The 16,628-nt window shown below is 43.0% G+C and overlaps 1 protein-coding gene across 4 annotated transcripts in view; it reads right to left on the minus strand.

The window, feature by feature from the left end:
- rab3gap1 (RAB3 GTPase activating protein subunit 1) overlaps positions 1–16,628 on the minus strand; it is a 122,563-nt gene that overhangs the window by 61,892 nt on the left and 44,043 nt on the right. For 2 of the 4 annotated variants that reach the window (XM_072472599.1, XM_072472616.1), the window contains exons 10-14: positions 13,573–13,641; positions 12,867–12,940; positions 12,655–12,747; positions 12,363–12,538; positions 1,092–1,184 (exon numbers count right to left, since the gene is read on the minus strand). In XM_072472599.1, coding sequence (XP_072328700.1) covers positions 1,092–1,184; positions 12,363–12,538; positions 12,655–12,747; positions 12,867–12,940; positions 13,573–13,641 — 505 coding nt within the window. The remainder of the gene's footprint in view (positions 1–1,091; positions 1,185–12,362; positions 12,539–12,654; positions 12,748–12,866; positions 12,941–13,572; positions 13,642–16,628) is intronic. The other 2 variants (XM_072472606.1, XM_072472627.1) reach the window with 1 other exon arrangement.

The following is a 16,628-nucleotide window of genomic DNA, read 5'->3' on the forward strand; positions in this document are numbered from 1 at the left end:
AAGGCCAGCAGCGCGGGTTCAATTCCCGTACCAGCCTCCCCGAACAGGCGCCGGAATGCGGAGACTAGGGGCTTTTCAAATTAACTTAATTGAAGCCTACTTGTGACAATAAACGATTATTCTACAGTTTCCCTGGTGGTCTAGTGGTTAGGATTCAACGCTTTCACAGCCGCGGCCCGGGTTCGATTCCCGGTCAGGGAATGATGAATTATTGTTGTCCACCAAAACCTTCAATGAAGCTGAATCGCAGTTTCACAGAAAAGAGCTCTGCCAAAATCAGTTCAGTGACATTTGTTGTTTCACATCAGAGCTGAAAAAGTCACAAGTGCAGCAGGTCGAGAACAAATACAGAGGCAGGAAGAAACGGACAGTGATTGGCTGCAAAGTGAGAGACATTATGAAGCAAGGGAAAATTTGGGTGGTATTGGGCCAGATTTTGGGGCAGCACGGTAGCATTGTGGTTAGCACAATTGCTTCACAGCTCCAGGGTCTCAGGTTCGATTCCCGGCTTGGGTCTCTGTCTGTGCGGAGTCTGCACGTTCTCCCCGTGTGTGCGTTGGTTTCCTCCGGGTGATCCGGTTTCCTCCCACAGTCCAAAGATGTGCGGGTTAGGTGGATTGGCCATGATAAATTGTCTTTAGTGTCCAAAATTGCCCTTAGTGTTGGGTGGGGTTACTGGGTTATGGGGATAGGGTGGAGGTGGGGGCTTGGGTAGGGTGCTCTTTCCAAGAGCCGGTGCAGACTCGATGGGCCGAATGGCTTCCTTCTGCACTGTAAATTCTATGAATCTATCTATGAATTAGCCTGAAGCCCATACAATCTTTGGAACAAGAATTGAATGTGTGAATAATAATTTGTGCGTACATCAAATTCCGCAGCAACTTTAGCATCTTCAATTGTAGCCACGTCACCTCCTCTTGATGTTCTTACATTAGCATTGTAACAGCTGAGCTCAGCAGGAACAACACTTATATCTAAAAGTTTATACCAATCATTTCTGAAACATAATATTTTGTATGCAGAATTTTTTGAAACATCCAAGTTACAAAGTCTTTCTCGGGTTGAATTAGGTAGAAGATTCTGGAACTTACATAACCCTCTTCTTCAAATGTAGCAATATTACTTCCTCTTGATGCACTACGTTTAGCATTAAATGCATCAGCAACAGCATCTGGGAACAGAAACTGAAACATACAAAATAACAAGTTAGATTACATTAAATTACTCTTTTTTTATGGAGTGGCATGTGCTAGGATTGGTCATTTAATTCTTGAACTTACATTTACCGTATCAGCCCCATTTAAGAAAGGGCTTCAAAGCACCCTCAGAGCTTTGCGCACGAGCAGTGAGATAGATAGACCATATCCAAAGGGAGGCAGACAGAAGGAGCTTTATGCTTGACAATTTGAAGCAGAGTGGGAATTTGGTGTAGAGCGGAAAGAGGTGCTCTTTGCTTTTCCTCCTTGCTTTGTAACTTAAATCCTCAGATAGGGCTCTTGTCCCGCTGCAACTGAGGCTACAAGGGAGAGAGCTAATTGGCAAGTAGTGGGTAAGGTCAGTAAGTCTTTACAACTTTTATCACAGTTTGAAAATAAGTTTTGAGGTTTATAATCTGCAAGGGCTATAATTGGTAATAACGAGGGAGCAGAGCCGAGAAGTGCGGGACAACTTCGAACAGCAGCCTGGGAAAGTAAGTGGCTTCACTGATTCACGGAGTGATCCAACTGAGGGAGAAAACCAAAACGTGACATCACAAGAACAGAAGAGCATAAGAGCTAGGAGCAGGAGTAGGCCATCTGGCCCTTCGAGCCTGCTCCGCCATTCAATGAGATCATGGCTGATCTTTTGCGGACTCAGTTCCACTTTCCCGCCCGACCCCCTGCCGGGTCAGAGAATCGCCGGGGGGGGGGGGGGGGGGGGCGTGAATCCCGCCCTCGCCGGCTGCCGAATTCTCCGGCGCCGGGGATTAGGACTGAGTTTAGGAGGAACTTCTTCACCCAAAGGGTTGTGAATCTATGGAATTCCTTGCCCAGTGAAGCAGTAGAGGCTCCTTCATTAAATGTTTTTAAGATAAAGATAGATAGTTTTTTGAAGAATAAAGGGATTAAGGGTTATGGTGTTCGGGCCGGAAAGTGGAGCTGAGTCCACAAAAGATCAGCCATGATCTCATTGAATGGTGGAGCAGGTTCGAGGGGCCAGATGGCCTACTCCTGCTCCTAGTTCTTATGTTCTTATTTGACAGGGGTGGGAATCGTGTCGCGCCGGTCGGCAGCCGCTGACAGCAGCCCCCCCCCACCGGCGATTCTCCGGCCAGCGATGGGCCGAGTGGCCGCCCGTTTTTGGCCGGACCCGCCGGCATATGTTACGGCAGGTACTTACCGGCGGAACCTGGTTCTGAGGGTGGCCTCCGGGGTCCTCGGGGGGGGGGGAATCTGGCCCCGGGAGGTGCCCCCATGGTGGCCAAGCCCGCGATCGGGGCCCATCGATCCGTGAGCGGGCCTGTGCTGTGGGGGCACTCTATTCCTCCACGCCAGCCGCTGTAAGAGTCCGCGATGGCCGGCGCGGAGATGAATCCCTCCTGCGCATGTGCTGGGATGACGCCAGCACACGCTGGCGTTCCCATGCATGCGCTAACCCGCGCCGGCCAGCGGAGGCTCTTCGGCGCCAGTTGGCGTGGCGCCAAGCCCCTTCCGCGCCGGCCAGCGTGGCGCAAACTACTCCGGCGCCGACCTAGCCCCTGAAGGTGCGGAGGATTCCACTCCTCGCCGCCGGAGTGGCCCATCCCGCCATTTCGCAGAGAATCCTGCTCCATAACACTTTATTCTTCAAAAAACTATCTATCTTTATCTTGAAAACATTTAATGAAAGAGCCTCTACTACTTCAGTGGGGAGGGAATTCCATAGATTCACAACCCTTTGGATGAAGAGGTTCCTCCTAAATTCAGTTCAAATCTACTTCCCCTTAAGCTCAGATTTAATTCGCTAATAGGGAAGCAGTGCTAGATTTGAAAACCCATCTTAAATTACTGGTTAGAAATTGCTTTCAGACTGAGGTAATAAGGAGAGATATTTTTTAAAAGTTATTAAAAAAATTAAAAGTTAAAAAACAAATTAAATAAAATAGTGATGAACGGTCAGGTGATGTATTGCTCCTGCATGATGTGGGAGCTGGTGCACCCCATTGTGGTTCCCAGTGACGACATCTTTAATAAGTGTTGTTGCTTGAGGAACTCCGAATCAGAGTTGATGAGCTGGATTCTGAGCTACAGACGCTGCGACATATCAGGGACGGGGAGAGGTACCTGAACACTGTTCTAGGAGGCAGTCACACCCCTTAAAATAACCAACTTAAATTCGGCCAGTGATCAGGGACAGGAGGGTGTGGCTGCGAGTGAGGCAGGAAGAGGGATGTAGGAGGTAGGGTTGCAGGAGCCTCAGCCCCCTTCTCCGTCCAACAGATTTGCGATTCTTGCTCCTCCGTGAACGGGAACAGGGGCACAGGGAGGATGAGCAAACTGAGCACAGCACCCTGGTAATGTTCAAGTGGGGAAGAAAAGAAATGTAGTCTTAATTGGGGATAGTACAGTTATAGAATTGAACCTGGGACCCTGGAGCTGTGAGGCAGCAGTGTTAACCACTGTACCACACGGTTAGCGGCATTGACACTGTTCTTTGTGACCAGGATCGAGAATCCCGAAAGTGGTGTTGCCTGCCTAGTGCACGGGATATCTCATCTGGGCTGCAGAGGAACCTAGAGTGGGAGTGTAAAGATCCAGTTGTCATGGTCCATGTAGGCACCAACAGCATAGGTAGAACAAGGACAGGAGTTCTGCTAAAAGAGTATGAACAGCTAGGAGCTAAATTAAAAAGCAGAACCAAAAAGGTGATAATCTCTGGATTACTACCTGAGCCACGAGCTAATTGGCATAGGGTCAATAAGATTAAGGAGGTAAATACGTGGCTCAAAGATTGGTGTGGGACAAATGGGTTTGAATTCATGGGACATTGGCACCAGTACTAGGGAAAGAGGGGACCTGTTCGGATGGGACAGTTTTCATCTGAATCATGCTGGGACCAGAGTACTGGTGAATCGCTTAACTAGGGCTGTAGATAGGGTTTAAACCAAATAGTGGCTAAATGCCTGCAGTATACGAAACAAGGTAAATGAGTTTGTTGCACACATTGAAACTGGCTGGTACAATGTTGTGGGCATTACAGAGACATGGCTGCAAGGAGATCAGGGATGGGATCCAAATATCCAAGGATATATGCGTGTCCTATCGAAAGGACAGGCAGATGGGCAGAGGGGGCGGGGTTGCATTGTTCGTAAGGAATTAAATTAAATTGATGACAAGTAGCAACGTAGAATCAGAAGGTATAGAATCTGTGTGGGTAGAGATGAGGAATCGCAAAGGAGTTATGTACAAGCCCCCTATCAGTAGTCAGGATGTGGCGCAGAAAATAAATCAGGAGATAGAAAAGGCATATAAGAAAGGCAACATTACAATAATCATGTGGGACTTCAATATCCATGTGGAATGGGAAAATCAGGTTGGTAGCGGAGCCCAAGAAAAGGAATTTGTGGTATGTCTACAAGATGGTTTTTTGGAGCAGCTTGTGGTAGAATCCACAAGGGAACAAGCAATTCTGGATTTGGTGATGTGTGATGAGGCAGATTAGGAAACTTAAGGTGAAGGAACCCTTCGAGGGCAGTGACCACAATATGATAGAATTTACACTGCAGTTTGAGAGGGAGAAGCTGCAATCAGATGTAACGGTTTTTACAATTGAATAAAAGTAACTACAAAGACATGAGGGAGGAGCTGGCCAGAGTTGATTGGAAAGGGAGCCTAGCAGGGCACAGTGGAATGGTACTGTAGCACAGCAGTTAGCACAGTTGTTTCACAGCTCCAAGGTCCCAGGTCCGATTCCTGGCTCAGGTCACTGTCTGTGCGGAGTCTGCACGTTCTCCCAGTGTGTGCGTGGGTTTCCTCCGGGTGCTCTGGTTTCCTCCCACAGTCCAATGATGTGCAGGTTAGGTGGATTGGCCATGCTAAATTGCCCTTAGTGTCCAAAAACGTTAGGTGGGGTTACAGGGATAGGGTGGAGGTGTGGACTTAAGAAGGGTGCTCTTTCCAAGGGCCGGTGCAGACTCGATGGGCCGAATGGCCTCCATCTGCACTGTAAATTCTATGAACAGCAATGGCAGGAGTCTTTGGGGGTTAATTTGAAAGCACAACAGAAATTCAAGCAAAGGAAAAGGAAACATGCTAAGGGGAGGGCAAGGCATCCATGGCTGCCGAGGGAAGTCAAGGACAACATAACAGCAAAAGAAAAAGCATGCAAGGTGGCAAGGGGGTGGGGGGGGCGGGGAGAAGATGAATTATGGGTGCTATCTATAGGAGGTTGTTAGCCCATGGTGTTACAGGTGAGATACTGTTATGGGTAGAGGATTGTCTGACCGGCTGAAGGCAGAGAGTGGGAATAAAGGGGCCTTTTTCAGGATGGCAGCCAGTGACTAGTGGTGGGCCTCGGGTCGGTGTTGGGACCACAACTTTTCACAATATAAATTAACAATCTGGAAGAAGGAAATGAGGGCACTGTTGCTAAGACTGCAGATGATGCAGAGGGACAGGTAGTATTGAGGAAACAGGGAGGCTGCAGAAGCACTTGGACAGACTAGAAGAGTGGACAAAAAAAGTGTTTGATGGAATACAATGTGGAAAAGTGTGAGGTTATGCACTTTGGAAGGAGAAATGGAGGCATAAACGGTTTTCTAAATAGGAAAAGGCTTAGAAGCACAAAGGGACTTGGGAGTCCTAGTTTAAGATTCTCTTAAGGTTAATGTGCAGGTTCAGTCGGCAGTTAGGAAGGCAAATACAATGTTAGCATTTATGTCGAGAGGACTAGAATACAAGAGCAGGGATGTACTTCTGAGGCTGTGTAAGGCTCTGGTCAGACCCCATTTGGAGTATTGTGAGCAGTTGTGGACCCCATATCCAAGGAAGGATGTGCTGGCCTTGGAAAGGGTCAAGGGGAGGTTCACAAGAATGATCCCTGGAATGAAGAGTTTGTTATGAGGAGTGGTTGAGGATGCTGGGTCTGTACTTGTTGGGAGTTTAGAAGGATATTGCGGGGATCTTATTGAAACTTGCAGGATACTTAGGCCTAGATAGAGTGGACGTGGAGAGGATGTTTGCACAAGTAAGAAAAACTAGAACCTAAGGGCACAGCTTCAGATTGAAGGGGCGATCCTTTAACACTGAGATGAGAAGCCATTCCTTCAGCCAGAGGGTGGTGAATCTGTGGAACATTTTGCCGCAGAAAGCTGTGGAGGCCAATTCACTGAGCGTCTTTAAGACAGAGATAGATAGGTTCTCGATTAATAAGGGGATCAGGAGTTATGGTGAGAAGGCAGGAGAATGGGAATGAGAAAAATATCTGCCATGATTGAATGGCAGAGCAGACTCAATGCACCAAATGGTCTAATTCTGTTCCTGTGTCTGATGGTACATTACCAATGTAATTCCCGCCACAATTAACAAAATTTCTTATCGTTTTGCTAAAGATATATATAATAATTCATAGCAAAACAAAATTATCTTGTCATATTATTTTTTCAAAAGATTCAACGCTTTTTATACTTTTTTTTTTTAAACTGCCTGTGTCAAATAATTTGGTACTTAATGTTTTAGGTCAAAGCCCACTCTTTTAAATCTAGTCCCAGTACATAAGCCATTTAAAATCCAACAGCGTTACAAGATTCAGTTACAGGCTGGAGAGAAGGATAATATAAAATTAAGCAATGCTAAGTCATTGTTTAGTTTGCAGCTGATTGACGGTTCCTTTGTAAATTTTATTAGATGTTCAAAGTGAGGACCTGCCATCTAACTCATCGTCTGGGTATAAAAAGGTTGTTTTATTTAGTGAGGAGAGTCTTGGAATCAGTTAGTTTGGCATTCAAGAGAGAAAAACGCAGTTTGAAGTTACAAAAAATGCAGCTCAGATTAATTTAATAAATTGCTCATAGCAATAGATAAAGAAAAAAAAGTTATTGTACTTGAAAGTGACTTGAGGGATTAGCTTAGTCGTGATCTTTTCAGTTTTGTCTACTCAAGGAGACAGATCATGGCCTGGATTTTGTGATCAGCTACAAAAGTGCTGATCTTGAACTAAGCTGCCTACAAAGAAGTAGCAATTTCACTGTTGCATGGATTTCCCAATGTTAGTTTGAATCTGGTGCCAAGTTGAGGGGATCTCCAGGCATCTAGCAAAAGTGATGTCATCAGGTAGAGTAAACAGTCAAACATATTATTTTTCGCAGAGACAAAACAAAACAAAAGTGCATTGATCATCCTTATCTTTGTATCTGTATTTACAGAAGGAATTAAAGAGGACATACAGACGAGAAGCTGAAATAACAAACTTTAAAAAAAATTTACCATGGAATTTTCACAATGGAAGTACTTGCATTACTCAAATATTTAATTAGTTCTCCGAGGAGCAAAGAGATTAGTCAGCATTGTTGATTCAGTACCCATTAAACACCCAGTTAACGAGGTGTAACTTTTTGGGGGCTTTTAACAGCAATATTACAATGTAAAAAAGCTTCCCTCAATTGTGATTTAATCTGCAGGGATAGAGTACCCTGTGGAGCAGCAGGGAATCATTGACATCTGGATTTCCACATTTAACTGTGCACGTGCAGACATTGCTGTACAATTTGTAGGAATGCAGATGATGAATGCAGGTGGCTTTGCCATCATTCACCATTACATCCGCAAAGTCCAGGCCAATATTCTCTCCTGAAAATATAACGCTAGAGTAACCCAAAGCCCAGAAGGGTAACTTAGAATACTGGTGTATATTTTCAATTTGGGATACTGTGAGAAAAATAAGTGAACCAGGGAGGAATAGTTCAGTCACTGTGTGGACAATTAATAAAGAATATTTGTTATCTTGAAAGAAAAAAAACAGAAAAGGAAAAGGACTATAATACACTACAACACTTAAGTACACTGATGGCTATTCACACATGGTATTACATGAAATTACCTCGATTTCCAACTATTGACATTCCCTGAACTCGGAGTCGCGCCTTTGTTCCCAAACAACATCCAATATTATATAACTCCACAAGTTAAATCCAGAAAATGATTACCACGCACGGGTTATGTGGCCACAATTGAGAAAACGGTCTTCGGTTTCAGCGAAGGTGAAATCTGCTCGTTTTGAGTTTTGATCTTAACCCATTGCCTGTTTAGCAGAAAATTCTGCAGCTGGCTGTAGCTGATGATAGGGGTGTGTGTTGGTCTCCCTTTTTCCCCAGTCGCTATGTTATGGATATACCATTCTTTCCCTTCGACGTTCTCTACCGTGCAGCCGGCTTTTGGCATGTGTTAATTGCCTTATTTCTCCACTTTGAAGTTACCTTTTCTGTATCCCCATTGTTGTTCTCTAGTTACCAAGGTAAACACTTGCTTTTCTCACTGATATGCTAATTCACATTTCGACGGTTTTACTTTCTTTAATCTCAATTTTAATCTTAATTTTCCTCAATTCTCAACACTAGGACCATTAATTATTTGTTTGTCTGTCTTTTGACAAATAAGAAGATAAGAACATAAGAACTAGGAGCAGGAGTAGGCCATCTGGCCCCTCGAGCCTGCTCCACCATTCAATGAGATCATGGCTGATCTTTTGTGGACTCAGCTCCACTTTCCGGCCCGAACACCATAACCCTTAATCCCTTTATTCTTCAAAAAACTATCTATCTTTATCTTAAAAACATTTAATGAAGGAGCCTCTACTGCTTCACTGGGCAAGGAATTCCATAGATTCACAACCCTTTGGGTGAAGAAGTTCCTCCTAAACTGAGTCCTAAATCTACTTCCCCTTATTTTGAGGCTATTCCCCCTAGTTCTGCTTTCACCCGCCAGTGGAAACAACCTGCCCGCATCTATCCTATCTATTCCCTTCATAATTTTATATGTTTCTATAAGATTCCCCCCTCATCCTTCTAAATTCCAACGAGTACAGTCCCAGTCTACTCAACGTCTCCTCGTAATCCAACCCCTTCAGCTCTGGGATTAACCTAGTGAATCTCCTCTGCACACCCTCCAGTGCCAATACGTCCTTTCTCAAGTAAAATCAAAACTGATCAAAATACTCCAGGTGTGGCCTCACTAACACCTTATACAATTGCAGCATAACCTCCCTAGTCTTAAACTCCATCCCGCTAGCAATGAAGGACAAATGAATAAGTCTAATGCATTGAAACTTAAAATTAAATAGAGGTGGTGGCTGAGGGTGACTCCAAACAAGAAACTACGTGGCCTGGTAGTACTGGGGAATCCTATTCATCGTTATCCCTGAAAAACCCCTGACACCCACTGTGAGCTGCACAGACAAAATACAAAGAAAGTTAGACAGGCAGCCAACAGAAGTCAGCTCATCATCTCAAAGGGGCTGGTTTAGCACACTGGGCTAAATCGCTGGTTTTTAAAGCAGACCAAGGCAGGCCAGCAGCACGGTTTAATTCCCGTACCAGCCTCCCCGAACAGGTGCCGGAATGTGGCGACTAGGGCCTTTTCACAGTAACTTCATTGAAGCCTACTTGTGACAATAAGCGATTTTCATTTTCATTTCAAGGCCCCGCAATCTTCCTTTCAATTCTTAATGGTTGAGGCATGTAATAATTGGTCATTTGGTAGTACAGAACTTGAATATTGCTGGATAAAAAAGATACGGCAAAGCGTTTCGTCTTGCATCCATCAACTGGTGCATTCTGCATCGCAATGCCTCACCCAATCACAAGTTTACTTGCCAACCAATCTGCATTCACTTCTCATGCAGTATAAATTGCTGTTTTCCCCCAATACTGGTATTCTTGCAAAGTGTCTTGATGATTGCAAGATGAAAAGCTTCAACATGTCTCTTTTTATCAGCAATACACATTTAACAATCACGGGGCCCAATAGAGACAGAGTTTTACAGCAAAAAAGAGGCACTTCAGCCCATAGTGTCTGTGCCAGCCATCACGCACCTATCTATTCCAATCCCATTTTCCAGCACTTGGTCTATAGCCTTGTATACTGTGGCACTTCAAGTGCTCATTTGAATCCTTGTTAAATGCTGTGAGGGTTCCCATCCCCATCACCCTTTCAGCAAGTGAGTTCCAGATTTCCACCACCCTCCTGGTGAAAAAGCTGTTCCTCAAAGCCCCTCGAAATCTCCTGCCCCTTATCTTAAATCTATGCCACCCGGTTCTGGTTACTGGCCCCTCTACTAAGGGGAAAAATTCCTTCCTATGTCCCTCATAATTTTCTACACCTTGACCAGGTCTTCCTATCAGCCTTCTCGGCTCAAAGGAAAACAACCCCAGCCGAATCAGCCTCCCTTCATAGCTGAAATGCTCCAGCCTAAGCAACATCCTGGTGAATCTCATCTCTGCACGCTCCCTAGTGCAATCAGATCCTTCCTATAGTGTGGCGACCAGAACTTCACAGTACTCCAGCTATGGCATGACGAGCGTCTATACAGCTCCAACATAACCTCCCTGCTCTTGTATTCTGTGCCTTGGCTAATAAAGGCACGTATCCTGTTTAGCACAGGGCTAAGTAGCTGGCTTTTAAAGCAGACCAAGGCAGGCCAGCAGCATGGTTCAATTCCTGTACCAGCCTCCCGGACAGGCGCCGGAATGTGGCGACTAGGGGCTTTTCACAGTAACTTCATTTGAAGCCTACTTGTGACAATAAGCGATTTTCATTTCATTTTTCATTTCATTTCTTCACCACTTTACCTACCTGTTCTGCTGCCTTCAGGGATCTATGGATATGCACCCAGACAAAGGATACACGTCTTTTGTCAAACACAGTGTGGAGAGGTGGGATTCATGTGACATAAAGTCTAAGCCTACTTTATCATCTGACGAGCAGTCTCAGACTAGCTCTGGCCCAGTTTGGACACTTGGTTCCATCGACACTGCTTCTGCTAGAAATTCTGTACCATCACCAACAAGACTGATTCATCTCTGCAAGTCTATCTCATCATGTGAAGTCAGCACCACCAGAAAAGTGAATCATCCAGCATCGGTTTTCAACTCACTGACCATTGTGAAAGACTACTCATTGGACTTTGATTCTAAACTCTGGAAGCGATGGAAAAAATATTTATTTTCTCTTTAGTCTCTGCACTGTAACTCTCTTTTTTCTCTATTCTTCTCTTAACTGTCTGAATGTGGAGATAACATTGCAACCCTCCTCCTGAGTGTGTGCAAATAAATAAATCCTATCTTGAATTTGCTGTGGGGTTATTAATAAAAACTGGATCACACCAAAACCGAGCAGTTGGGAAATACGCCACCATTTATAAAGAGGGACACAAATCAAAACATCTATCAGTTTATGGACGGGGGAAGGGCAAAAGAGAAATTAGTGCTGTTAAATTAATTTGTCCATATAAGTGTCAATTTCAACAAAGTTCTGATATTATAATCTTCAAGACCTATGCTTAAGTGGTTTGTAACAATATGTGGATGTTTATGGACTTTAAATTGCTTATTATACAGAAAAGGGCAGTTTAATGTCATTTATGCTCCTTCTCTCCACCAGAGACAGCAGTGGACAAAAGACACAAGGGCAGCAAGTATGTTCCATGGAATGGATGTGTGATGATAACCTCACTGAAAAAATTGTGACTGACATTATCATTAAGTATCAAGCAATGATGGAAGGGTTCTACAACTCTTGCATTTTTAAGAATTGGATGACATTGAACATCCAATGGGTGAACACCCAAGGGGGTGGGGTGTTTGGAGTATATACGTTATTGGTGATTTTGTATGGGGTGATAGTGAATTCCTGATTCTTTTTCTTTGGTATTTGTATTTAAAATGTTGATGGCTGTTTGGGGGTGGGTGGGATGAAGGGATTGCTGGCCAAGGGATTGCCATGTATTTGTTATTGTTGATTATTTGTTGGTGGGTGTACATTTGATGAAAATGTGAAAAAGGAGAATTTAAAAAAATATATTTTTTAAAAATATCAAGCAATGATATCAATCACCAGAAGATGATAGCTATATATTACATGAAACACACTGAAGAGATACAACTTCTCAAATATTACAAAATTAATGAAAGTAATTAGCAGAAATCAAAGTTAAAATATTTTTATTCTGCTACAATCTACTTCCCTTAATACAAATTTCTGTAATTTTTGTTCTGTTGAGAAATCAAATTTCTTTTTAAACCTAAGTTTTCCATTTGTTTTTATGTAAAATGCTTTTATATTGAAAAAATAAATTTTAGTGCAAGAGCTACATCAGATTATCAGTAGCCTGTACTTTAAAAAAAAACTTACTAATAAAATGGAGTTTAGAACTTCATTGCTAATTGGTGACTCTTCCACACGTCTATGTCTATGTATCCTCTTGCGAGCGCTGTGAACCATATTTGACATAGTGGATAGTCTGGGCATGTGAACAGCTGTTGGTTCTGTAAGCTTCTGCAATGCTTGGCTGATATCTGCATTCTCTGCTGAAAAGAAGCATTACTATAAACAACTTACTTAGTATGCAAAAACTCTTATTTTGTGTACAAGCCAAGTTCTAAAAGAATTGGTACATCTGAATTTCAGAATCTGCTGTTTTAACCTTTGCTTTCATCTTCAAAAGCTGACCTTCCAAGAAGTTCATCAGTTGATTCTTTCCGGCGACAAAGTTTAAAGAACTCGGTAAGAAAATCTCCTATATGTATATACACAAAATGCAAAACCATTTAGGATTTCAAATAGAATTTTGTTATAATATAAATTTGAGTTCACTATCACTTGTAGTTTTTCGCATTGTAGTGGAGTAATCCATACCCAACAAGCACTGGGGATTATCAGCTTTCCTCACTCTGACAGACCACTGGGGTGCTTGTAGAGCATCAAGATCCCTGGCAAAAAAAAGTTAATAATTATGAAATGTATTTACAGTTTCATAAGCAGTTTAATACCTCTGTTTCAAAACACTATGGTTACAATATTGTTAGGTGCTATCAATTTCCCTGCCACATGGAAGAACATAGAAGAATGTTATTAATTTCTTGATCTCTCACTTCATTTATTCTGTCACACAGCTGTAGAACTGAGTGAGTTTCAGAATTACTCATTTCCCTGCTTACTTTCTTTAAGGACAAACTTATTTATTTTTCTATGCCCTCATGCATTACAAATTACTTCTGAAGTGCAACAAAATGAATTATCACGCACCCCATTTATCAATCTTCCATGTTGAATTTTATCTCCATGTTTTTCTCAAACCTCAGCAAAACCTGATGAAATCCTAATTCTAAAAATGTGTTAAATGGGTTAAATAAGAGTCTAAGTATGATTATTCGGTACAAATAGAATATGTTAGGATAACAAATGTGGTTGTATTTTGAATAATTTCAAGAGCAAATTTGTTGATTTACAGAAGTGCCAAAGGATGAAGTGTTAACAACTCTGAACTTTTATTCAAACACATTTGTAAACTTGATTAAAAAATTGAATTGCAAAAGTAAAATGAAAGCTAATCAATACTCACGAGTATACATCATTGTCAACAATAATTCCTTCTGTGAGATGCGGCCAAGTGGTGGCTAAATGTAATTCACTAAAACAGAATTATGGCAAGAGTCAGAATCTTATTCATTCCGTTATTAAAATGTATTAAAGCTCTGCTGTTAAACTTCTGAAGAAAATGTGGAAGAATATTTCTGGCAAAGAAAATTCATTTATCTACTTGAATAGAATTCTGATATCCAACTCAAAAAATGCAAAGACAAATTTATTCAACTGTTGCTGTACAATTGTGTTATTTTTTCATGGAAATTAATGGTTCACAATATACTATTCTTCTCTTTCAGTGACAGAGGCAATTTACCTTATGCCAAGGGATGGTGGGATTAGAGATAGGGCAACATTAATATGTCATCACTACCACGGTGTTATTCAGAATGTGTTCTTGCCTGTTCCATCTTTTAAGTTATCCAAGGCTGATACAGTAACTGCCACCTTGCCTGAAGCTAGTAATGTTAAAGTAAATTCAATACATGGGTAAAATGTGCTCTGGTATGATATTCATCCCGAGCTAAAGGTTCAATAATTTACTTGTATTGAGTTTGCTCATCTCAAGGTAAGGAAGAAGATGAACCATCAATCTCACTTTCAACCACCATCTAATAGAACCTAGTGGCTCTACAGTTTTGTTACACAATAGGGTGAAATGCGAATGCACGTAATTACTAATGTTTTTTTTTTAAGAATAGTGATTAGTACTACAAAGTGGCCATCAGATCACAGTTAATAGCCTTGGTGTAACAGAGTGCCTAAAACTGCACACTATTCAAAATGTCATCTGCATCAAAGACTAATACGCAAAGGAACAAGCCCTTCGGCCCCCCCAAGCCTGTACCGGTCATGATACCACCCTTGGCCAAAACCCTCAGCACTTCGTAGTGCCGCGTCCCTCTACACCCACCCTATCCATGTATTTGTCGAGATGCCTTTTGAACGTCATTAACGTATTTGCTTTCACAACCTCCCCTGGCACAACGTACCCCGGGAAAGAGTGCTTGCCTCACCACTCTATCCATGCTTCTCATAATCTTGTAGACCTCTATCAGGTCACCCCTCAACCTCCGTTGTTCTAATGAAAACAGTCCAAGTCTATTCAGCCTCTCCGCAAAGCTAACACCCTCCAGACCAGGCAACATCCTGGTAAACCTCCACTCACCCTCTCCAAAGCCTCCACATCTTTCTGGTAGTGTGGCGACCAGAATATTGCACACTATTTTAAGTGCGGACTTACCAAGGTTCTATACAGCTATAGCATGACTTGCTAGTTTGTATACTCGATGCCCCGTCCAATGAAGGCAAGCATTCCATATGCTTTCTTGACTACCATGTCTACTCGTGTTGCCACTTTCAAAGGACCTGTACGCCTAGATATCTGACTTTCTATATTCCAAAGAGTTTGACCATTTACGGTCTAATTCCCCTCTATGTTAGACCTACCAAAATGCATTACCTCACATTTGTCTGGATTAAACTCCATTTTCCATTTCTCTGCCCAAGTCTCCAACCTATCTATGTCCTGCAGAAATCCTCTGACAATCCTCAACACGGTCTGCAACCTTGGTGTCATCCGCGAACTTACTAATCAGACCAGTGACAAATCGTTTATGTATACTACAAACAACAGGGGCCCCAGCACCGATCCCTGTGGAACACCACTAGTCACAACCTTCCATTCAGAAAAACAGTCTTCTACTGCTACCCTCTGCCTTCTGTGACCGAGCCAGTTCTGTACCCATCTTGCCACCTCACCTCTGATCCCATGTGACTTATTAATAATAATAATCTTTACTATTGTCACAAGAAGGCAATGAAGTTACTGGGAAAATCCCCTAGTCGCCACATTCCGACACCTGTTCAAGTACGCAAAAGGAGAATTCAGAATGTCCCATTCACCTAACAAGCACATCTTTCGGGACTTGTGGGAGGAAACCAAAGCACCCGGAGAAAACCCACGCAGGCACAGGGAGAACATGCAGACTCCGCACAGACAGTGACCTAAGCGGGAATCGAACTTGGGATCCTGGAGCTGTGAAGCAACAGTGTTAACCACTGTGCTACCCTGCTGCCCCCCCAGTTAGTGATGTCCACTTAAACAGTCAACATTTTAGGGCATAACTGAACAAGGCTGTCCAAGTCAGACTGGGTCCTGGTTAATGCAATAATTTCTGCACCATATGCAAGTAGGGCTTTAGCAGTGGCTCTGCCAATGCCTTCCTGGCGCCCGTCACCAGGGCCCGTCTGTGGGCCAAAGTCCCCTCCATCCGCCCGCTGAGAATTGAAGAAGGCTGGAGTGGGGTCTGGATGAAACTGTGCTCTGGGACCTCACCTGTAGCCAATGAGGATTCAAAGATGTCAGTCAAGGCCCCAGCAATTTCCTCCCTTGCTTCCCTCAGTATTCTGGGGTAAATCCGATCAGGCCCAGGAGACCTATCTACCTCAATGTATTTTAAAGCACCCAATACCTCCCCCTTTTTGATGTCAACATGACCGAGACTATCGACACACCCTACCCAAGAATCATTTTCCACAAAGTTCTTTTCTTTGGTGAACACTGATGCAAAGTACTCATTTAGTAACTCACCCATTTCCTCTGACTCAACACATAGATTCTCCCCACTGTCCTTAAGTGGTCCAATCCCACCCTCTTGCTTTTTACATATGAATAAAAGGCTTTGGGATTCACCTTAATCCTACTTGCCAAGGACTTTTCATGACCCCCCCCAGCCCTCCTAATTTCCCGCTTAAGTACCTTCCTACTTTATTTATACTCCTCCAACACCATTTGTATTTAATGTCAGGTTATGTTAATACATTAGGTAGTGATTACCATCCATACACACTTCTCAAAGGTAATTAGGATGAACAACAAATTTTTGCCTTACCAGCAAAATTCTTGTCCTATGAAAGAATAATTGTAAAAAGTACCAAGGGGTGAATGTATGATTTAGTTACTCTGAACTTATTTCTTGAATAAAACACACTGTGGTAAACCAACGTAGAAGATAAGATATTTCATTTATA

The sequence above is a fragment of the Scyliorhinus torazame genome, chromosome 2 (assembly GCF_047496885.1).
Source record: "Scyliorhinus torazame isolate Kashiwa2021f chromosome 2, sScyTor2.1, whole genome shotgun sequence".
Classification (NCBI taxonomy): domain Eukaryota; kingdom Metazoa; phylum Chordata; class Chondrichthyes; order Carcharhiniformes; family Scyliorhinidae; genus Scyliorhinus; species Scyliorhinus torazame.